The 24,542-nt window shown below is 41.0% G+C and overlaps 1 protein-coding gene across 2 annotated transcripts; it reads left to right on the plus strand.

The window, feature by feature from the left end:
• The first annotated feature begins 748 nt into the window (after positions 1-748).
• NBN (nibrin) lies at positions 749-21,887 on the plus strand. Of its 2 annotated transcripts, XM_083517261.1 has the most exons (16): positions 753-961; positions 1,435-1,568; positions 2,197-2,345; positions 3,312-3,471; positions 4,527-4,630; positions 8,264-8,381; positions 9,817-10,007; positions 11,062-11,159; positions 12,279-12,408; positions 14,289-14,576; positions 15,193-15,625; positions 17,258-17,341; positions 17,912-18,067; positions 18,968-19,081; positions 19,544-19,593; positions 20,868-21,887. In XM_083517261.1, exons 1-16 carry the CDS (start codon positions 925-927, stop codon positions 20,893-20,895), a joined length of 2,274 nt encoding a protein of 757 aa, XP_083373387.1. In that variant the 5' UTR covers positions 753-924; the 3' UTR covers positions 20,896-21,887. The 2 variants fall into 2 exon arrangements, with proteins under 2 accessions (XP_083373388.1, XP_083373387.1); XM_083517262.1 differs by lacking the exons at positions 17,912-18,067; positions 18,968-19,081; positions 19,544-19,593; positions 20,868-21,887 and having other exon boundaries at positions 749-961; positions 15,193-15,642; positions 15,688-17,299.
• The last annotated feature ends 2,655 nt before the right edge of the window (positions 21,888-24,542 follow it).

The following is a 24,542-nucleotide window of genomic DNA, read 5'->3' on the forward strand; positions in this document are numbered from 1 at the left end:
AAGCAAGCAGGCGCAGAAGTGGAGTCATATGGAGAGCAGGAGTGCCTTTGACCATGTGCGGAAAGCTGTCTTTCTTGGCCACTGAGTAACCGTCATCTGCCTGCGTTGCCACCTGTCCTGTATTCACCGAGGATTGTCCCGTATTTCAATGTAAAATATTACATCCTGTAATGATACAGTTTTGTCTTGTATTTCAGGTCCTCTCTCTCTCTCTCTCTCTCTCTCTCTCTCTCTCTGCCAAGTTAGGGATCCTCTCCAAATGCACGTGTTTGAAAGAGTGTGTGAAAGGTCATGTATTTAAGGTAGCCAAGCACAGACAGATTTACAAATTTATGTGTACGCGTGTGCGCGAGTACGTGCGCGACAAATGTCAGAGGGGCCATCCTGTTAGGCTGCAATAAATTGAAGTGGATTGCTTTGAAGTCACTTCACTACCAAATTGGGGGGGGGGGGAATCGTCCACCAACCGCCCTGCCCTTACCCCCCCTCCCCCGCTTAGCTATCCCATATCTAGGGATAGACTTGCAATATTTCTGATTGAGACACAGGTCTGGTTTCAACATTCCGGGAAAACGAAGGGAATCGGGAAACCGCGTCCCAACTATTTTCCTACTTCTGCTCCCTTAAGAACTATCCTACTACTAAACTTGCTAAAAAAAAAAAATAGAGAAAAGGTCACGCATGCGCTCAATTGTCGGAGGGCTTCCCTCCGCTCTCTGTTGTTCTCTCAGTCTGGGCTCTCGCGATGTCGTCGCTGTGCCAGCCTCCTCGAAAGGCGCATGCGCGGTGTGAAGAGAAGAGGTGCGTCGCCTCGGGCAGCTACTCTGAGGTGGAGAAGAAGGGCTGGGGAAGCTGGTGAAGATACAAAGGCGAGACGAGACGGGCTGGGCTGGGCCGGGCCTTCCGGCTTCTTTCCGGCTCAGGATGTGGAAGCTGAGCCCAGCTGACGAGTCCGGGCCAGGTGAGGAGCGGAGCCTGAGGGGGAGGAGGCGTGTCCTGGGCAACTAGTCTCACTCCGGTTTGACGCCTGTTGGTTGTACCGGCTTCTGCGTGTTGATTGGTTGGTTCAGCCTGTCCTGGCTTGCCGCGTTTGGGCGGGTTGGAGAAGCGGCAGTTAGCCAATTAGCCGATGTTTACTTTGGAAAACTTGGGGGGGGGAGGGGAGATGGGCTTCGCATTGAGAGCAGGTGTGGGGAACTATTGCTGAAGCACGACTCCCATCAGCCCCAGCAGGCATCGCCAAGAGCAAGGAATGATGGGAGTTGTAGTCCAGCAAAACATGGGGGGGGGCGCAGGTTTTCCACATCCTTGCTGTAAGGTGGAAGCGGTGGCTAAAGTCCTGTCTCCAACTCTCCATCCACATGAATAAAGATTAAAATTAGCGTTATACCATCAGAGGTTAATTAAAATTTGGTTGTGTTTTTCCCATTTCAGGACAGTCATACCACCTTTTAGTTGGTGTTGAGTATGTTGTCGGACGTAAAAATTGTGCCATTTTAATTCAAGCGGATCAGTCCATCAGCCGAAGCCATGCAGTCCTTTCAGTTAGTCACCCTCAAGTGAACCTTGTAAGTACCAAATGTACAACATTATGAAATTGCATCATGCAATTTTTATCATAATTTCTGCAGTTATAGAATGTGCAGCACCGCCTCAGTCAAGTCACAGATTTCTTACTGCTCCCAGATTTTTAGACCTCATCTAAGAAGATTATGTTTTGGATGTGTTTTACTCAATATGTTTACCAAATGAAAAAAGTAGCTACCAGATATAGCAGCCTTTATTAGCTTGGCATCCTCCAGGTATTTGGGGCTACGACTCCTGTGCTGGCTGTCACTTAGAACTATAGTCCAAAACACCTGTAGAGCACCAGATTGAGGAAGGCTGAGATAGAGGGTTAATGCTAGAAACAAAAAACACAATGACCCAGTTTGCGTATCACAATAAACTATAGATAATGGTTTGCCATCAACCCCTCTGTCTGAGTGAAACGTAGGGAAATCATTTGATCCCTTGCTTAGTGTTACATCCAAACGAATAATTGTGTTTTATTTTGCTTCAACAAACCACAATCAGTAAGCCAAGAGTAAATATTGCCTATAGATCGTTACACTCCCAACAAACCACGATGTGTGGTTTGGATAAAATGAACTCGGTTGCTGTTGTTGGTACCTGAAATGTTATTTTTATTTTCAGACTCAGTCTTCTACATTTCCTGTGTTAACTTTAAAAGACACTTCTAAATATGGTACCTTTGTTAATGAAGAAAAACTAGCAAATGGTACTACTAGAACTTTGAGGTCCGGTGACAGAGTCACTTTTGGAGTCTTTGGAAGCAAGTACAGGTAAGATCAATTTGTGCTCATCTTAAAATGTTCATGGCTATGCTTGTTTGAATGTCATGGAATATGTCTGAGGACTAATTAGAAATGGACAAAAATAGTCATTGTCAGCTGTGAATCTTACAAAGGGTATGAGTTCCCTTGCAAATGTCTCTACTCATAGATCATGATACATTCCTGCCATAATCTTTGCTTCAGGAGCTCTGCCTCCCTCCACTGTCTGAAGGCCTCCTGTTGCCTCAGATATTCCACCTTAGCTGTTCTGTACAGTTGGAAATGCCTCCTAGAACACTGTCATGGTGCCAACTCTTAATTCTTTCAAAATCCACCTTTTCTGTAAGACCTTTGCCACAGCCCCTTAGATGCTATGCTTCACTGTAGCTGAACCTGTAATTGAGGTTAAGTACATGCAACTGAGGGATGCGGGTGGCGCTGTGGTCTAAACCACTGAGCCTAGGGCTTTCTGATCAGAAGATCAGTGGTTCGAATCCCTGTGACGGGGTGAGCTCCTGTTGTTCGGTCCCAGCTCCTGCCCACCTAGCAGTTTGAAAGCATGTCAAAGTGCAAGTAGATAAATAGGTACCGCTCCGGAGGGAAGGTAAATGGCATTTCCATGCGCTGCTCTGGTTTCACCAGAAGCAGCTTAGTCATGCTGGCCATATGACCCGGAAGCTGTCTGAGGACAAACGCCGGCTCCCTCGGCCTATAGAACAAGATGAGCGCCGCAACCCCAGAGTTGTCCACGACTGGACCTAACAGTCAGGGGTACCTGTACCTTTACCTTTACCTTTACCTTTACCTTTACCTTTACATGCAACTGAAACCACTATGTTGCTTCCCGTGTCAAATTTAGATTGATAAGCTCTTCAGGGCAGGGACCTCTCCTTGTAAAGGACCACACACTCAGTTGCTATTATTTAACTAAATAAAGTAATAATATTGTGTGTTTCTTTTAACACTACTTTGCAGAATATTCTATGAGCCTTTGGTAGTGTGCTCTTCGTGCTTAGCTGTTTCACAGAAAAGTGCTTTAAGTAAAAATATTCTACAGCTGGGAGGCCATGTGGTGAATGAGTGGAAAGAAGGATGTACTCATCTTGTTATGGACTCAGTCAAACTTACAGTTAAGGTGAGTTGTGACATTTCAAGTGCATCTGATATGCAAGCGTAATACTGATTTTTCTGAACTGTGCATTGCAGTAAAATGGTCTGTAGTCCTATATGCCGCAAACCGTTCTTTCATATTCCCTTTCCTGTCAATTCACTTTAATATTTCATTGGAAAATTGAGACTTCCTGGCAGCAGGCACAGGAGTATTGTGACATTTTTTGTGAGGCATCTTTGTGCTTTAACAATGCAGTCATGCACATAATTACTTGGAAGTCCCAATATGTTCCTTGGGGTTTACTCTTAGAGGTGTGTAGTGGATTACAAATAGCCATTATGGAGTCAAATAAGAGGGAGTGTATTTTTGGCATTCCAGAAGATGTGGAGCTGACACTGATGGCCATGCAATGAACAATTTAATAGAAAGATAAAAACAACGAAGTTAGGATATAGGAGGGTGTGGATTTGGCATAAATCTTTGGATTTGAGTGCAGGAGTGAGAAGAGAAGTTGAATTGTATAGAGTTAGCAAGATTGTATAGAGTTAGCAAGAAAGCTGCTGTAAAGCATATGAGTAAAGGAGATGAGTGATTTAGAAGTACTTAGGAGTTGAGTGTAATTCAGGCTTCCTCAACCTCGGCCCTCCAGATGTTTTCATACAATTCACATCATCCCTGACCACTGGTCCTGCTAGCTAGGGATAATGGGAGTTGTAGGCCAAAAACATCTGGAGGTCCGAGGTTGAGGAAGCCTGGTGTAATTTCTGGGGCTCAGTTTGGTATTGATGTGTTTGGGAGTGATGGGAAGGTAACATCCTGGCAGAGTTCATTGTTATATGGGGCATTAAGGTGTGCTGCTGATGGGAGGAATTGATAAGGCAGTGAGAATGGTGTCCACAGACAATGGCAGCAAAAGGGTTGTAGTTTTCTGTTTTAAGAGGGTACCACTAACCAGTGGGTTGTGAGACTGGGGTAGAGAGATGTGAGTGAAAGGCTGGGAATGAAGACAGGTTAGAGAGAGCGTGCAGCGTTTTTGTACTATTGTCAATTATGGTAGTGATTATCTGCTTTATCTTTAGGCAATATGTGCCTTGATCTGTGGTCGACCAATTGTGAAGCCAGAGTATTTTGATGAATTAATCAAAGCAATTCAGGCGAAACAGCAGTTACCGACACCTGAAAGGTAATACCTTATAATACACACCCTAGATTTAAAAAGGATTTGATAATTATAATTTGGACTATTATGTTCTACTATGTAGCAGTTGGCTTTAAAAACTCCTGGAGTATGCCCTGCTTAGATATAACCAGTACTTTTTTTTTCTGTGGGGACGCAGGAGAACACATACCCTTAAACATTTTGTGAATCTAAGTTTGGCCTCATTGAGGGTCAGTATTTTAATATGAGTAGGAAAGTGAGAGTACCCTTTAACATTATTTTTTAGAAAGAAAGCACTGGATATAACCATATTCAAGTCATGCACGTTCATGAATTGAATATAATGCATAACATACACGCTATAGATATCTATGCCATAGTGTAATTTTATATGTCGTCAGATTAAATCATTATATGTTTACACACATTCAGAATTATATGGAACATTTACGTTTTTGAAGTATAGCAGAAACATTTTGTAAATTTATACAATGGTGCTGCTATAGTTGGTTTTTCCTTAGGAAAGTCTATAAGGAGCTACTCTTTATACTGCTATTTCTGGCCCACTGTTGTCTACTGACTGGTTGCAATTCTTTTTGCATCTGTATACTTCTTTAAGTAGAGAGTATCCAGAACAGACACCTTCACAACTTCTCAGATTCTGGAACCTCCTACCATGTTGCCCGGATTTCAACTTACTCACCCTTATCAAACCTACTACTACTACTACTACTACTAATAATAATTTATTATTTATACCCCGCCCATCTGGCTGGGCTTCCCCAGCTACTCTGGGCGGCTTCCAAAAGAATATTAAAATACTATAATACATCAAACATCAAAAGCTTCCCGAAACAGGGCTGCCTTCAGATGTCTTCTAAAAGCCTAGTAGTTGTTGTTCTCTTTGACATCTGGTGGGAGGGTGTTCCACAGGGAAGGCGCCACTACCGAGAAGGCCCTCTGCCTGGTTCCCTGTAACTTGGCTTCTCGCAGTGAGGGAACTGCCAGAAGGCCCTCAGTGCTGGACCTCAGTGTCCGGGTAGAACGATGGGGGTGGAGACGCTCCTTCAGATATACTGGACCAAGGCCATTTAGGGCTTTAAAGGTCAGCACCAACACTTTGAATTGTGCTCGGAAACTTACTGGGAGCCAATGTAGGTCTTTCAAGACCGGTGTTATGTGGTCTCTGCGGCTGCTCCCAGTCACCAGTCTAGCTGCCGCGTTCTGGATTAGTTGTAGTTTCCGGGTCACCTTCAAAGGTAGCCCCATGTAGAGCGCATTGCAGTAATCCAAGCGGGAGATAACCAGAGCATGCACCACTCTGGCGAGGCAGTCCGCAGGCAGATAGGGTCTCAGCCTGCGTACCAGATGGAGCTGGTAAACAGCTGCCCTGGACACAGATTTGACCTGTGCCCCCATGGACAGCTGTGAGTCCAAAATGACTCTCAGGCTGCGCACCTGGTCCTTCAGGGGCACAGTTACCCCATTCAGGACCAGGGAATCCTCCACACCTGCCCGCTTCCTGTCCCCCCAAAACAGTACTTCTGTCTTGTCAGGATTCAACCTCAATTTGTTAGCTGCCATCCAACCTCCAACCGCCTCCAGGCACTCACACAGGACCTTCACTGTCTTCACTGGTTCTGATTTGAAAGAGAGGTAGAGCTGGGTATCATCTGCATACTGATGAACAACCAGCCCAAATCCCCTGATGATCTCTCCCAGCGGCTTCATGTAGATGTTGAAAAGCATGGGGGAGAGGACAGAACCTTGAGGCACCCCACAAGTGAGGGCCCAGGGGTCTGAACACTCATCCCCCACCACCACTTTCTGAACACGGCCCAGGAGGAAGGAGCGGAACCACTGTATAACAGTGCCCCCAGCTCCCAGCCCCTCAAGATGGTCCAGAAGGATGTTATGATCAATGGTATCAAACGCTGCTGAGAGATCCAGTAGAACTAGGAAACAGCTCTCACCTTTGTCCCTAGCCCGCCAGAGATCATCAACCAGTGCGACCAAGGCAGTTTCAGTCCCATGATGAGGCCTGAATCCCGACTGGAAGGGATCCAAATGGTCCGCTTCTTCCAGGCGTGCCTGGAGTTGTTATTATTATAACTTACTCACCCTTATCAAACCTACTACTGATTTCTGGCTGTCATTCATCCATTGTGCCTGGTTCACCTGGCAGGGAGAAATAGCTAGATGGCATGGTGACAACCCACTTTAAAATCCAGGCAACATTTCTCCGTAGTTTTATATAGACCCATGTGGAAATCCACAAGAAAGTTCCCATAACAAATAATAGCATAGACTTGTGTGGAACTCAACAAAAAAACTCCTATAAGGAAAAATATCTGTCTCCCAGCACCACCTTCTGTAATCTGCTAGTGCAGAAGTAGGGGATCATTGGCTTTCCAAATGTTGCTGTACTCCAGCTCTCATCAACTCTCACCATGCTATTTCTGGTTACATGTGCAAATCATTTTGAAAATTATTGTATTGTGCAAATCTATTATATATGCCATTTTGAGAGCCTTTTGGTGGGATGCAAGTATTCTAAATAAATAAATAAAACACCACCCTGGGGTATCTGGAGCTGCTTAGCCAAAGTCTATTTATTTGTCTAGGAAAGGAGGATTCTATACTGGTTTGTAACTTCCCAATTCATGTCGATCCAGTGAAGACTTCCTCAGCTATGGTCTTCCCTCTTTCAGACTAGGTGAAGCAAAGTCTTCCCATGGTGAGGAAGATTAAGTATAATTATATTTAATTGGCAAAGTGTTGTACTGCTGACTTGTTGCTATGAGCTCTTGGGGAAATGACAGGATATTTTTGGATGTTATGCGAGTTGATTCGTCTTCATTTTCACAGGTTGCTATAGAGATATCTTTGGTAATATCTTTTGAAGTGGTGCAAATACTCTTGGGAATATGAACATTAACAAAACATTGCTTTAAAAATAAATTATGTAGTTAATAATTGCCTTGGTAAAATACATCTCAATTCACAATCTAAGATCAGGTTAATGTTAAATTATTTCTGCTGATGAATAAAATTAACAGTTTTGTGATGCTTTGATCTTCAATTAAAACTAAAATTTATATTGCCTCTAGAGAGGACCTACTGTCCATATAAACTGTATGGAACAGCTTTTATTTTTTATGTAATTTGAATTCACAACTTTTATTTAAACCTTTGAACTTTTTTTTGCAGACAGGTTATACACAGTGGGCATGTCATAAAAACGTGCCTGTGGAGTTTTCAGATTTTTGTTAATCAAATATATTATCAAATAGGTAATCAAATATTAGGCTGCATGGTTGTGGTCTTTGCCTTTGACCAAGACAGACTTCAAGATTGCGTTCAGCAAAGGGGGGCTGGATAGAGAAAAAAATGAACATGTGTTCAGTGATTCCTGGGCTCTAGGACTACATGCTACATGGGTGGGGAAGAAGCAGACCTTTATTGTTGAGCCTGTGTGCAAATGGATAATGCCTCAAGATTACTGTCTGCAACACTGTGTATAACACAGTAAACCAGCTAGATGTTGGATAGAAAAACAGATGTACTCAAACTAGGTAAGCAATGTAGAAATGAATGACAGTTAATAGTAATGTAAAATGTAAGCTACATTTTTACAATCATTTCTTCCATTCACAGTTTTAACCCTCCTATTGATGAGCTGAGTGTTAAGAATAACAAATTAGATCTGGCAACCTCTCCCATAAGAAGAACAATATTCAAAGGAAAAACGTTTGTGTTTCTAACTGCTAAGCAGGTAACTGACACTGTTCAAAATTTGACAAAAGTAATTTAAAATACTTTTATCTACAGAGATTATTTTAATAGCACAGGTTTTGTGTACTCATTAGCCTTCCTTAAATGTTGTACACATGCAATAATGAGAAGAAGGTTTGCACTGCTTGGCCTACTGATGGCCTTCTCAGTATTGGCTGTGGAACACCCTCCCTTCAGATGTCAAGGAAATAAACAACTCTCTGACTTTTAGAAGACACCTGAAGGCAGGTTTTAATGTTTGATGTTTTAGTACTTTCTGATATATGCTGTGAGCTGCCCAGAGTGGCTGGGGAAACCCAGCCACATGGGTGGGGTATATATAATAATATTATTATTATTCATGACATCCATGGACATCGAGTGTGTGAATGCACACAGGGATCCCCATTCACATGGATTACATATGCATGTCCAGCTATTCTTTCATAGGTGCCGTTTTGCAGATGTCCATGCTCAGTGTGCAGATGTTGAGATTAGGTCCCTGGGGGTTGTGATGTTGTGAGTGGAGCCACTGATGTGTCCATACTTCTTCTTATAAAAACTTGAGCCCCTACTATTTATTTGTCAAAAATTTTTTTCACTCAAGTGCCTCAAAGAAAATTAAAAGTAACAAAGACATTTAAATTAGATTATTCGATATATGAACATTTGTAACCCAAGTTAAGGACTTTTGTACTCACTGGAGCTCAGAACTTGACTTTTCAGTCAATTTTCTACTTGTCTTTATTCAGAGTCATCTATTGAGCTGCATTCATGTTAACAAAAGGCACATTGAACATGCAGCTTTTAAAAGTGAGCAGAGAACTGGCTGAAAGACCACCAAGGGCTTGTTCTCTGATTGGAAGAAGGTCTTGGGCTTGCCCACTTCCTCCCATGTCTCCCCCCCCCCCCCATTGCATTGCATGCACCCACATGCATTACTGTGTGTGCAATGTAGTGTCCAAAGTGGGTACTCTGGCATTTTTTAGAATGCAGAACCTGCCTGACTCTTTCCTATCTTGCTAAAGGAACTCAAGTTGTATGATATAAATCAGGGATGGGGAACCTGTCACTCTCCAGATGTTGTTGTTGTTTAGTCGTTTAGTCGTGTCCGACTCTTCGTGACCCCATGGACCAGAGCACGCCAGCATTTGTAGTCCAGTGACATTTGGAGGATCACAGGTTCCATACTGCAGTTGATAGTCTTTGTAGACAAGGTAATATGATAAAATGGGAATAAAGAAGAAACCTTTGAAATAGTAATAAGCACACTTGTAATCTTCTCTGTATATACCATTGCGTTTATTGTCACTTGTAGAGTCCTCATATTGGTTACATTACTTCTTAAGTTACAAAATGGTATGCTTATTATAGAAATGTGTCATATTAATGTGAGCTCTGTTCTTTGAACCTTTGGGCTTTGTGTTTAATTTTAGTTTGCAAAACTGAGTGCAGCAATTAAACTTGGAGGAGGAGAAGCGAAACTGATAACGGAGGAAGCAGAGATTGTTTCTTCTTTGGTAGCACCTGATATTTGTGTCATTGAAGTAGGGTTGACAAACTCTCAAGGGTCCATTTCTGACTTGGACAGGAAATGGATGGATAGAATCACAGCTGTCTTCCAAAGGTAGGATTGCTGAAATGTTAGTAATTGAGTACAGAGTACAGAGGTTGTTTTTTTTGTTGTTGGAGGGGCTGTGAAACCATAACGAATACAAATATACAAATAGGGTCTGTAAAATATCTGTGCATATCTAATGTTAAAGTAAGTCCACAGATTTCTATCACATGCAAGAAATGATTGTAGCTGAATTAGAATAAAAAAAAGCTCAACAACTTTGGTCGGCCCCCATAGCGCTTCACTTCATCAAATCTGGCTCTCTTTGAAAAATGTTTGGACCCCACTGGATGGTGGTCCTCCAGATGATGTGAATTACAGTTCCTATTACCCCTAGCACTTACGCTGGGGTTTGATGGCAAATTGGGTTAAGTCACCTTGAGGTGCTTCAATAAAATGCAGTATATACATAGTGATTATAAATTAACAACATCTGGAGTGTCTCCCAGACTTGTTATACATGTGCGGTCTGAATATAAATGAATGTAGGCAGGAAACAGCAGGTTACTAGAATTAAATGTTTCACTGACAATTTCCCTTGGACCATTTTATTCATTTAAAATATTGTTAGCTCACCCTTCATTGAGCCAGTGTGGTGTAGTGGTTAAGAGCGGTAGTCTCGTAATCTGGGGAACCGGGTTCGCATCTCCGCTCCTCCACATGCAGCTGCTGGGTGACCTTGGGCCAGTCACACTTCTTTGAAGTCTCTCAGCCCCACTCACCTCACAGAGTGTTTGTTGTAGGGGAGGAAGGGAAAGGAGAATGTTAGCCGCTTTGAGACTCCTTAAAGGGAGTGAAAGGTGGGATATCAAATCCAAACTCTTCTTCTCTTCTTCTTCTTCTTCTTCTTCTTCTTCTTCTTCATTATAACCCAGCCCAGAGTCTTGTTAGAATGCCATATATTTTTTAAACAAATACTGATATCCATCCCTTGCCAATTCACAGGTTGCATCCTGCATGATAGTCTGTTCCTAGCTGTAATGTTTTAGCATTATTTTCCAAGGATGTTATTTGGTGAATGACTTCCACTTGTTTTTCTGACAGTGTGTTTTATTTCTAATAGGAAGCAATGGAGGACAATATCTGAGGCAGAAATTGGTCTAGCAGTTATTTTTTCATCCACAAAAACATACTGTAATCCTCAAACTCCACTAGATGCAGGTAATTTTTAAAATCTATATTTTAAAAAAATATTTGTCCTGCATTTTAAGGAACCGAATTCAGCAAACAGCTTAAAAGAGGGAGCATATTATTTAAGAGTGCTTTGTTTTAGGATAACAGATAGCCTTATGTTATTGATGACCCTACATCTTTTTTGCTAGCAGATTTGACAGATTTTAAATAGCCTTCAATTGGAAAAGTAAAAAGCACCAGGATTTTAGTATCCAATTTTGACAGCAAATAAGCTGAATCTCACTTTTATTCACTTCCATTCTGTTTCTGCAGCATAATTCTGTAACTTCTTTATCTAATTAATTTGCTTATATGGGAGAGGCCAGAGACGGGTCCTGTGACTTGCTCCCAATTCATTAAGTATGGTTGACCACTGGATAGAATTAGTTCCGGATTGGCCCTTAGTTTTAGGATGCTCAGACACCTCATGCAATAGAATTTTAAGTAAGAGGATATACTAGATTTTAGGTTTTGGTATTGAATACAGTGGTACCTCGGGTTACATATACTTCAGGTTACAGACTCCGCTAACCCAGAAATAGTACCTCGGGTTAAGAACTTTGCTTCAGGAGGAGAACAGAAATCGTGCTCCAGCAGCGTGGCAGCAGCAGGAGGCCCCATTAGCTAAAGTGGTGCTTCAGGTTAAGAACAGTTTCAGGTTAAGAACAGACATCCGGAACGAATTAAGTTCTTAACCCGAGGTACCACTGTACAGTGGAACCTCAGTTGTCGAACGTAATCCATTCCGGAAGACTGTTCAGCAACCGAAATATTCGACAACCAAGGTGCAATGAGCGGTTGGAGAATTCAATTGAAAAAAATGGGAAATGCACCTCGGAAGCCGTTTGACTTCCAAGGCGCATTTGAAAACAGAAGCAATTACTTCCAGGTTTTTGGTGTTCAGGTTCCAAAACGTTCGGCTTCCGAGACTCTCGAAAACCGAGGTTCCACTGTATTGAAGAAGCAAGATGGGGAGATAAATGGACACTTCTTAGTAGGAAGAGTTGCCCAAAAATATATTTTTGAATAATATTTGTCTGAAATGGCATGAATTATATAGTTTTAAAATGTTAACATTTATTCTTCTTTGCTGCTTTTAAACTGCAGGTGTAAAACCCACATCAGCACCACTTGTTACAGGACCAAACCTTTCTCAAAGTGTAGTAGATGAAACAGTAATGCCCACCATTGCAGCATACGTAGCTGACACAGAAATGGACCAACTGATGGACACATGGTAAGGTACCAGCAGGAGCTCTTTTGATTTGCTCTTTCTAAATATGGCTTCATCAGCCACAGTTAGTCTGACTGTGATGCCTTTATTTTCACATGAAAACTTTCATCATGTGCCAAAAACTGCATGGGTAGATTCTTGAGTTTCTAATCTTCTGAAGTTACAAAAGACAGGGACTCCTAGTTTATAGAGAGTAACTTTCAGTACTGCATCTGTCTTGTCTTTTGTAAAATAAAAAAAAAGCCTGGTGAGTTTTTAAGGCAGGAAAAAAAATGCAACATTTCATGTAAACACACTTCAGTCATTTTATTTGTATACTGCTTTTCTGTGTACATGCACCCAACAAACCAGTGTTATTTATTTCATTCATATTCCACCTTCTTCCAAACAGTTGAGAGGAGTGCAGCCCACACTCTAGCCACTGTCCAAGGCCAGCCCAGGGTCTTGTGCAGTCAAGTGTTAGCCTTGACATATAACTTCAGGGTATATTAAGTACACACAATTGGGAAATAGAGCAAGACTATCACTAGCCACATTGTGCAAAATGTGGAATGTTTATTACACATGAAATGTGGGGGAGGGGAGAATTGCAGATGGTGGGAAAATCAGAACCAAGGGTAGCCATTACTCAGCACTACAGAATTAAAACAATCCTACATGTTTGCTCAGAAATGCATCCTGTTGTGTTTATTTGCTGCTACATAATTACAGTGGTATCTCGGTTCTTGAACGTAATCAGTTCCGGAAGACCGTTCGAGTTCCAAAATGTTCAAAAACCGAGGCAAAAAGGCTGTTGGCAAATTCAGTTGAGAAAATTGAAAAATACACAGTTACTATTGACACAGCCAGCTGTTTTCAAAAAAGAAGAGAGTCATTTTTGAAACTGCTGCTGGAGGGGAGCATTGGAAGCTCGAGAGAGGAGAAAAATGAGCAGAGGGACAGGTGGAAAAAAGCAAGAAAGTGCAAATAGGGTAGAAAGGAAGTAATCAATCAATCAATAAACCAAAAAGAAAGCAAACTAGTTGGTATGTACCAGATTGAAGAAAAAAATAGTGTCTGGAAGCACTACTAGAGTGTGTGCAGGTGTGTGCTGCTGCGCTTTTGAATTTGTTCCAGCAACCCCAACCGGTACTGGTGGGTAATACCTACTTTGCAAAGGAGCAGATTTTTCTTCCTCAGGCCCTGCCCTTCTCCTGCAGTTTTGCCTTGCCACTGTGATTTCGGTGGGCAAGTTGAGGAAGAGGGTGGACGAAAGCAAGCAAACAATGGAAAGGGAAGAAATGGCTTTCCTTTTCTTTTCATTTGCTAAGTGTGTGTAACCCACCCAGGATTAGCAGGAGCAAACTCTCAGATGTGCAGCACCGGTGACGATGCCCTTTGTTTGCAAGCATACTTACTAGTGCTTTGTACCCAAGTCCCTTTAAGGAACTGACAAAGATGCATGCACCCATGTAGGGGAGCTCAGCAGCTGCCATTCAAAAATGCAGTTACTACTATGCCTCCATTTCAGGGTCCTGGTAGGGAGGTGGGTGGCCAAGTGAGGATGAGATTAATGAGGGGCCCATCTGAGCTCATGGACCCTCAGCCAATGCCTGATTATATCAGTCACTGCCATCAGGCCTGTTACTACTCCTATAGCAGATGATGGTAGAGAAATTTCAAATTCCTGGGAGCTGGCAAAAAAAAAGAAGAAATTCAATCTAGCAAGAAATTCTCATCTTTAGGTGCAACCCATGCATGGACCTTACAAATACCTCACATTTCTAGGGATCAGCAGAATAACCAAAAATCTGAGAAACGGATTATAGATTATGTAATGTGATGGTACAGATTTTGGTCATTGACTTAGTACTGACCTATTCCTTTTTTCCTTGTTTACACAGCATGGAAGTGTCAGGAGAGGACAGAAAGAGAACAACAACTCCTATTAGGGAACAAAGGAAAAAACCTTACCCACTGGATATAACTACTGTTAATGAGACTCCAGCAGGAACTGGCACTGTGAATGTTGGGGCTACATTACCCAGGTTGAATGCAAGGCCCGAGACTAATCAGAGTAGCCTTTCGCCCTCTCCCTCTAAAATGTCAGGGAATAGGAGAAATAAAGAGGGAGATTCACAGCAACAATTGAATTCAATTAAAAACTACTTCCAGACAGTTACCAAAAAAAGGTATGTTCACATAAATCTCTTGCAGTCAGGCTAGTTCTAATATTTATTCCCTAATTTTTGGTCTTTGCTTAGCTTTCAAAGATCTCAGATGTTTCAGTTCCATAGTTAACTGAAAATAAGTAAAATCCTCACAAACAATGCATATTGATAACATCCTGGCTCCAAGAAGCTTTGCCTGAACAATGCTAATCAGTGCAACATTTTAATAAAATAAGTTTGCTTATGAGTAAACTATCTTTTGCTGATTGCTCCTAAGGATGCCATCACGATGAATCCCATTTGAAATTAGAGACACTACAGTGCACAGTTAAATGCTTGCTATGATTATTACAAGTGCCATCTGAGTTGTACTTGATTGGATTCAGTCTGTCTGGGGTCATAGCTATTCATCATAAAGATAAGTAGTGAACAAGTGTGTGTTTGTGATCTTTCTGTGTATATCCATTTGTGATGTTCTGCTTTTGCAAATAGGAACTTAGCTTCCCTTTCCTCCCTCCTCTGCACCAGCAACATTTGCTCTAGAGGGTTGGGAGATCTATCATGTTCACTTGCACGATGTTAGGTTCTCCCTCAATCTGAAAAAAAAGTCTAAAATGCTTTTTTCTTTCTATTCAAGGGAAAGGGATGAGGTTGAAGAAACATCACAGTCTAAATATGCAAAGATAGAGGAGAAGTCATCACTGGCTTCTAGTCATACTCAGCCTGTAACTTCTTGGCTGTGGGAAAGCAAGGCAGGAGGATCTCAAAAGGGGTCATGTACCTTGGACCAGAACACAAACGAGTCCTGTATAGGTGGAAGTAGAAAGTCTATTGCTGAGACTAGCCAGTTAGAAAATAATAATAATGAAAGCATTATTGCATCAAAAAAGAGAAAAGAATTGGAAGACTCAATAGAAGACGAAGCATCGTTAGAACTTGTCTTTGCAAACCAAGAACTGGATTGGGAAGACGATATAGGAAATTATGGTGAAGGCAGTACTCAAGGTGCAAAGAAGAAAAGGAAATTGGAAATCAAAGAGAATTCAGATATGGAGACTGGGAGACTTCAGGTAGTGACATTTTTTCTGTCTCATACACACACAAACACACACACACACACACACACACAGAGAGAGAGAGAGAGAGAGAGAGAGAGATGCCATAAACCACAATTTTAGACTATTAGCATAAAGATAAAATTATTTTGAATTTCTATCAATAAAAGAAGGAAGAATATAAATGCTTTATATTATTTTACAAGAGGGGATAACAAGGTGGGTATATATCGTACTCAGACTTCTGGAATTTTAGAGGGTGGGCTTCATAGAACTACTCTTCAGATCTGCCAAAGTGGGGGGACATTTAGAACAGGGCCAAGCCAGTGATGGATTAAAAATATATCTGGTGATTAGCTAAATATTCTGTAACATGGTAAAATATTTAAATCATTGATTTAGTGCATCGGGCAGTATCAATAAATATCCCCTTCAGGTTGAGACTCCTTTTTGTTGCTTTCGCCATTTTTTTGTGTAGTGCTCATTTCCTCCCTAGCCCACAAATGTGTGCATGTCCATTCTAGCATACTCAGATTTTCCCATGTGCTTCAGTTGTGGTGCAGCTTCATGTACTTCATGTTTTTGCACATGCTTTCTTGTTGTATGGAAGGAAGCCACTGGGCACAGAAACTCCATGTGCTCATTGAACATGAAACAGATTGATGCAATGTGCCTGTTTCTGCCGGTGTTGGCATTTGTTATACTCACAGTGGAGAGAGAGGTTTATTTTCCTTTAAAGCTTTACAACTTTTACATGGAAGAACAGTGGTCGCCTAGTACACCTAAGGTTCAAAAACAAAACTAGTCACAATCCGCTGCACAATTAAAAGCATTTATGTCCCATTGAAACCACAGGTTTATGTATGTCGAAGTCTATATTGAATTATGCTGGAAATCACAAGTGTGGAGAATGCAGTTGCACTCAATTCCTGCTTGCAGGACCTCCCATAGGAATCTAGTTGATCACTGTGATAACTGGATGCTGGACTGCATGAGCCTCTGGCATGATCCAGCTGGGTTTTTCTTACATTACTATCTAAAATAGCTTTTATCCATTATTATTTTAATGACCTCTCGTGAAAACCTACTTTTGTTGGGTCGGAATTGTTTTCCTGAATAACTTCACACTATTCTCCTAGAGATTTTTTGTGAGTAAGTACTGACTCTTTTACATCCATCTTTTATTGTGCTGCCACAGTAAATCAGCCACACTGCTCTGCACAACAGCAATTTTAAAGTTGCTCATTAATGAAAGAGATTATTTCTTATTTTATACTTTAAAGCTGTGAAAGTATTTCACGTGGAAACCCAAGAACTAGGTAACAAGTCAAGTTCTGTTTTTGCAAGCTGTGACCATAAATAAATGCTGATGAATAGAAGGCTTCTTTAGCTTGGGAGAAACCATGCTGAAGAACTCTTTCATTCAGAGTAATTTATTTCAGCTCTCTCGTGTGGGAGCTACCACACACTTTGGCAGAAGAACCATTTGTTATTTCCTCTATTTGAGGAGTAGTCAGAGACAGACGAGTTCAGCATTTGCTAGCTAGAGTTCAAACAAGTAGCTTTCAGCCTACAGTATTCAGCCTAATTCTACTGTAGTGGTATAGAGTATATGTTAGACACTTACCAATACCTTTTGTTAAACAGCAAGAAAAGAAGCAGTCGCTTCCAGTTTTAAACCAGAAACAAGAGAGAGAAGAATCACCAGGCTCCGCAAAGAATGACTCCAATGTAAGGAATATCTTCATGTTAATGTTTCGTGTATTTAATTTTTGCAATAGGTAATGTGGTAGGAAAAGCATTCTTTTAAATTAAAAAGATACTCCAATATTAAGGCTAGTGACATTTAGTTTTTTGAAAATATATCTTAAAAATAGTATGTCTTTAAATTATTTTGTTAGCATTCTATTTATTCGCTTCCCTCCCAATTATTAATTGAAACTATCAAACTTTCATTGTTTTGCTAGAGAACTAGGAAATAGACCCATTTTCCTGTCCTACTTTGTAGGAGGAACAGGCAAGTTTGTTGTGAAAACGAAAACGAGTGAAAGGTGTGAAGATAGTGAATGTATAAATTGATGCAGATATTTCATAGTTCATTAAATGGCTAAAGGGAGATTTCGATTTTCCTTGAAGAAACTGATTTAGTTAGAAAAAGTATGGAAATGTTTTCAAATACCATCTCAGAAAATAGATGACTAAGTACCTACAATCTTATGATGAAGAATAAATGTTTAATAAACAAGTTTGATTAGAATAACCTCAGTAATTGCTCTAATTCTTTCCTCCCTCCTAAATAAGAATCCTGATAGATGTGCGAATGACTCTAGCAATCTGCCCAGCAGGCTCCTGCTGACTGAATTTAGATCATTGGTTGTTAGTCAGCCAAGGAAAGATGGTCGTTGCACTGCAAAAATAGATTATGGACATCTGAACAACTTTAAAAAGTTTAAAAAGGTTGGTACGTGCTTTTAAACTCACAAGAGGATAATACGTAGAACATACAGAAAATATGTAAAAATACAGTCGTACCTCGGCTCCTGAATGCCTTGGGAATCAAATGTTCCTGTTTTCGAACATTTTTTTGGAAGTTGAACATCCGACGCAGCTCCTGCTATTGTTTCCGGCATTCCTGTGCAGTCGGGAACCAATCGGAAGTCGCACCTTCGTTTCCAAACTTTTTGGAAGTCAAATGGACTTCCGGAACGGATTCCTTTTGACTTTCGAGGTACATCTGTATTAGCTAAATCTGACCATCTTCTGGTTTTGGTTGGTTGGGTGTGTCTTTTAATCTAGAGGTTTGCAGTACAGTGTTGGGGAATAGAGGACTGAATTAAATGCAGTCCTAAAAGCTATTGCAAGGGTATCTTGAAGCAGAATGCTTCTATGTTTAAATTATATTGCACTCTTTGGGAATGATCAGAAATTGGTATTGTTATTGTAAAAGGACAAACTTAGAGCAGATCAGTCGGAATCCATTTGTAATGTTGTTAAGCTTGAGTAGAAACATTGAAGATATACACTTTTAAGTGGATAATTGTAGTTATAACTGTATTATATTATTCCTGTAGTGTATCTGAAACCTGCATAGTTTGTATAGTCCCTCCTGCTCTACAGCCCAAACCTAGAATGAAAGAATAATACTCAACAACTGTATTTAATGTATTCTGAGTTTTCTTCAAATGATAGAATGCAATAATGACAAAGGGCACCCTTGTCTGCTTCTCTGAAGCTGAATTGAGTAAGTAGCTGTTTCGGATTCCATCTTTGCATAGTGAGACTTGTAAATGCATTGAAGCCCCAGTTTGAAACCTGAGTTAAATAGAGTTGAGATTAATACATCTTTCCATTTGACAGGTAGCTTATCCTGGAGCAGGACAACTTCCATACATTATTGGGGGATCGGATCTGATAGCTCATCATGCTAGAAAGAATTCTGAGATGGAAGAATGGTTGAGGCAAGAAATGGAGGTGAGGAGCAAGAAGTAGTTAAAAGCAAATAGACTGCAACCTTGGCATTATCAGCACCATTCTCTAACCCAACTGAGCTATCACAGTCATGATCATGAGCTCTAGGTCAGTGTTTCATACATGGCTGGGTGAGGGGCTGCATTGGGAGTGGAAGATCATGGAAAATTGGCTGGAGACTGCTTGCAAGCGGCCTCTTCCCACTTTCCCCACTCCCACTGCAGCCCCACCGTCCTCCCATCCCTGGCCTTTTTGTAGGATCTTCAGAAGAGACCTTTTGGCACAGGGCAGGCAGTATGCAGTGGGGCGGAGACGGTAGGGAATATCCCTTGTTTCCTTATGCTCATGCAGTATTGGATACCACCCATTGTATTTATGTGTAAATGCCTGACTGCACCCAAATCATGCTGGTTCAGAGCAGTTCATATTTGGCAGAAGTTCTCAAAGAATCATTTATTTTTCTAGGAACAGAGTCGCCAAGCAAAAGAAGATTCGCTTGCAGATGACCTCTTCAGGTGAGGGTTCCCCTCCTCCCCATAATGGACTCAAGGGTGGAATCTAAACACATACAAAAATGTTCTGAAAATCCTTTTTTAAAAAATGTTTTAAAAAACACATTGGATTTTCCATAAGGCTCTCCATTGCCATCTAGTGTCACATTGTGCTGTATATTGCACTTAAAACGTTTTATTTGCAGCTATATAGCTGAGTCCAAGGACTCATTGTATGTTTGCTCAAACTGCATGTGACTGTCTGTTCTTCCCTCCAAACAAATAACAAACTATAGAATGGACATGGCTAGCTTTTAAATATATAAATAAATACACCAAATTAATACCTGGTTCTTCAGAGCAGACCAAAATCAGAATTAAGAAGCAAGGACAACTTTCTGCCTCATTTTTGCTTCTGGAAGGAAAACCCAAAGATGAGAATTTTTAATTAACATTTTTTTTATTGACAAATTTGATAAGTGACAATAATTTTTGCTGTCAGTTGCAAACTGCTCTTGCTGTTGGGTGATAATAGGCAGGAAGCCTCGGATCATACGGTGGAAACTTCTACACTCAGTCTATTGGAAATCTGAAGAAGCAGTGTGCATGATAATGCATGGCTCACTGTGCAGCAATAGACTGCCCAGAAAGTATCGAAGTAAAGTAAAATGTTAATTCACCCTGGATTAGTCTGTTTCCTTTTATGTATTCCTTGGCAAAGACCACTCTGCTTGGGGAATATGCCATATCACAAGTATTCAGAGACCCTTGGGTCAGGCAGTCCTAAATTCCCACTGGGCATGTCGGCACCCTTTTGGGGTCTGAGATTTAATGACAGAAGATTGTATCTCCGATACAATCTGCACATGTGCTCAGATCACCATCAGAGACCCTGTTCTGTGTTCTGCCATCAGAGGTATGACATGTGGGCCTTTTCAGTCACTCTGATACTTAAACTGTAGACTGTCCTCCCACACTGGCCCCATGTGGCCTCATCACTGCTTAATATTCAACAAGCAATAAAGATACGACTGTTTCAGCAGTGGGTTGCATTGTTGCTAATGGATTTGAGATTCAACTGCTCCTTAATGGTTTTATTTATTTATGTTCCAGCTTCCTTCCAAGCTCAGGTTGTTGTGACCCTGCAACAACCCTATGAGGCAGGTTAGGCCAAGAAGCAATGACTGGTCTATGGTCACTCAGTCAGCTTCATGGACAACTTGCAGGTCATGTGACTGTGTTTTCAGTTTTACTGGATTTCAGAACCAGGCATTTATGCATTGTTTTGTTCCATTCAGATATGATCCCCATGTAAAAAGAAGATAAGGTGTGCCTTGAATCAGACCTACAGCAGAAGAAAAGCTTGCTTGGCCCACTGGCAATAAATTGCAACATCAGAGTCAATTTTACGCTGATCATACCTCCTGAAAACCTGCTTTTCATATTGAAGAAAGGATGCAAGACTTTGAACGGTTCTTCAAACATGTTACAGCTAGCGATGGATCCATCTGCCCTCAGCGTGAAAGACTGGTCTTGGCTGACTTTGTAATGCTCAGTACAAAGATAGCATTAAAATTCAAACTAGAGTAGAACTAAAGTCATTTAACCCCCTCCTAGGTTTTGCTGCTCTGACAGTGAATAAAAGAAGTATCTCTTCCATCCCTGACACTACAGTGGCTTCATGCTTTAATGGCTATTGACTCATGTTAGCAACACTTAGGAAATGACATTATTCAACAGTACTTCTGGTATCTAGCCTTAGCAGCATGCCAGATGTTAGGAAACTGAGAGGAGACCTCCTCACTTGTCCTGCCATCACTGCCCCTTTTGGAGCAGCAACAAAGACAAGTGTAGGGGACAGAAACATTGGAGGACACAGAAAGGTGGTTGAAGGAGCATTGGATATCATTGGGAAAGTTGCAGGAAGGATCAAACCTTGTTGTAATACCAATGAAATCAAGACCAAATAGGCTCAGAACTGGATTTGAAAGGGCCCAAGTTATTTTCAGAGTTTGAGAGGGAGGGTGCAGAGACTTACTAAGAGGAATTTGCCCATCGATAGTTATAGCACACAAAGCCTTTGAAATTCTTTTTCAACTTGCATTATCTATCCAAAATTTTGTTTTTATCAAAGCAAATCGGTTTCTTTTTTTAAAAAAACCACACATTTGTTTTAACCTATATTTTGTATGGTATGATGACTATCAGAATTGTCAAATGGCAACACGGGATTTGTAACATGAGTATTGCTCACTTCTGTACCGTTTTGCATCTCTCAAACTGGCTTTGATCCTTTTAGTAAATTATTAGTCTCCGTATTGATGGGAAATCTTTTCTTTGCTTCTCAGAATTTTGATGCTTACAAAGACTTGTGCCTATTGCAGATAGGAATAAGAGCAGCTGTCTTCAAATTAGTTTATTTTGCCAAAGTGGTGTTACATCTGTTTGGTGCCTTACATGAGGCAGGGTGCTATAGGCCCAAATCTGCCATACTTCTGTTAAATCAGAGGAAAGTAAAACGGATACTTCTCCTCAGATGTGTCCTGTAAACTCCCTAGATTTAGGAAAGTTAAGTATCAGTTTGACCATCTCTAGCATATACTGCATGTCTGCTCCCATGCATGGCTTAGCCAAGCTGGTTGAAACAGGTAATGCCTTTTAAGAGTCTAAAGCAGGCCAATGTTGTCCAGATGTTTTGGACTACTATACCTATCTGCCTCAGCCAGCATGGCTAATGGTCTGGAATGATGGAAGTTGAAGTCTGAAGCATCTAACAGGCAGCTGGTTGGGGAAGGCTCTTCTAAAGAATGCTTATGAAGACTAAACATTTGCTCCGTGCTTCCAGTCAGTCCATGCGTGCAGTCTAAGCAGTAAGCCTTTTCTGGGGATAATTTTTGTGCTTAAGTACCCATACAGAGCACTTTCCCTTGGATGGAGGGGGGGGGGAGAGATAAATCTATTTGGGTTGCAGCTGCTTGGTGATTTCCCTTAAGAATAACTCTTCCCAGAAACACAGGTAAGAATGACTGGTAAATGCTAATAAAGTATTCTGTACACACATAATTGCTTGGTTTGCAGACTATATACCAACCCGTAGAGAAAGATATATGGCTGCTAATGATGTCAAATATTTATTAGTCAATTTCTTTCATAATCATGAACTTCGAGCCCCCGCTTCTGATCGGCAAGCCCTAGGGCTCTGTGGTTTAGACCACAGTGCCACCTGCATCCGGGTAACTCTTAGCAGCACCCTTAAAGTGGCTACCAAGTTTTGTACAAGTAGATCAAGTCTGTAGCCATAGACACATATGAAAAGAACTGGGTTTATCAATCTATATTTCTCTAGCCTTAAAGTAATAACTGATAGTTTCCCAGATCCTGTGCATGCAAATTTTTGTATGTAGTAAAATCTATTAAAAATAAATACAGCGGTACCTCTGGATACGAACGGCATCCGTTACTTCCGGGTCGCTGCAGAGCGCAACCCGAAAACGCTCAACCTGAAGCAACGTCAACCTGAGGTATGACTGTAGATAAATTTCAACGTCTAGCCCTTTTTTTTGGAGATAACCTGAAATACACACACAGTATAGGCACTGGCAATAACAATTATAGTTGCTAAGCACTGGAGTTGTGTTTACCACCCCCTCCCTATTGCCTTTAGAAATATTACACCACCCCAATTTCTACCACACCCCTTGGCAGCCATTATCAGACTTGCCACCATTGTACAAAACAAGGGAGATTAGTTTAATGAGTTGCATATTTTATTAGCACAGCATTCCTTGCAGGTGTGGCTAAATCACTTCCAATTGATCAACACTGAATTGTGGCCAACACAGTGTGCAAGTTGCTAGCCTTAATAACCCAAGTGTAGAAAAGCTACATTTGCCAGTTGAAATGACTAGGCCATTTCCAAAATATTGTGGCAGCTAGCACATTTTAATCATTTGGAAAATAAGTTATTAAAAGCAGATCTCAGCAACAGAAAACCCACAGCCAGCTATCCAACTTGTCTGAGTCTATTTGACCAGGAAATATATGACAGTCCCCTCTGCAACTGTGTACACTTCCTGTACGCTTGACTTGGTTCTTGCTAGCTCAGATGCTTACACATTTACCTACTCCATTTTAGTAAGTTCCCTCAAATTACTTAGTAAGTCCCTGTAATTGATTGGTGAAAGCAAAGTACTATTGTGTCTACTGACACATTAGAATTTTCCACTAAGCATGTTATGTCTAGATTTTGTGTTTTGCAAGATGTCTAAATTTATTAACCTGTAACTAAAATGTTTCCCCCCCCCTGCTTTAGCAACAAGTCTGTTTTGAAATAAGTTGATCTAAAGTCAGTTCTGTCATCATGCCTCTTATATTTGAATTAGAACTGCCACTAATAGCTGGAAAGAGGATTCCATCTTTTTAATCAGATCAAGCCATTATAGTGAAACTACTTTAGCCACCTCTACACAAAATCTGTAGAACAGTGAACTAGAAAATTAGAACATTATTGAGGATGCTGTTCTTGGTGTTGAGCCTGACGCTTAAGCAGGTGTAAAAGAAAGTCTTCCCTCATTCCTGGGTGAAAACAGGTCAGTTGGTGGTACTATACTATGTGGGAGAAAGTGCTGATCATTGCCTCGGTTCTGAGACCTGTATGTCCAATTTCAGAAACTGTTCCTACACTACAGATGTGGGGGATTCTTGAACTAGTACACGCATAGATGGGAAATACTACGTTCTGTAAAAAAAGAAGCAAATTACATACAACCATGACACATTTTGAGTTAGATAACCTTTAAATGCTCTATTAAAAGAAGTAAGTGGAATAACCTTCATTACCAGAGACCCATAGCTTTCCATTCACAATACTCTGACCTAGGGAGTTTAAAGATGTAATGTCCTTCTACATTAATTGGGTCTTGAGTCACACATGTGACTTCCATTATTACAATTTTTCAATTATAAATTATTGC

The sequence above is a fragment of the Podarcis liolepis genome, assembly GCF_965112155.1.
Source record: "Podarcis liolepis genome assembly, chromosome: 8".
In the NCBI taxonomy this organism is placed as follows: Eukaryota; Metazoa; Chordata; class Lepidosauria; order Squamata; family Lacertidae; genus Podarcis; species Podarcis liolepis.

Coding starts and splice junctions, on each gene's coding strand:
- NBN (XM_083517261.1), top strand. CDS start 925: ATGTGGAAGCTGAGCCCAGCTGACGAGTCCGGGCCAG. Junction 17,342..17,911: donor CCGCAAAGAATGACTCCAAT/GTAAGGAATATC, acceptor CTCCTAAATAAG/AATCCTGATAGATGTGCGAA. Junction 19,082..19,543: donor GGTTGAGGCAAGAAATGGAG/GTGAGGAGCAAG, acceptor TTATTTTTCTAG/GAACAGAGTCGCCAAGCAAA.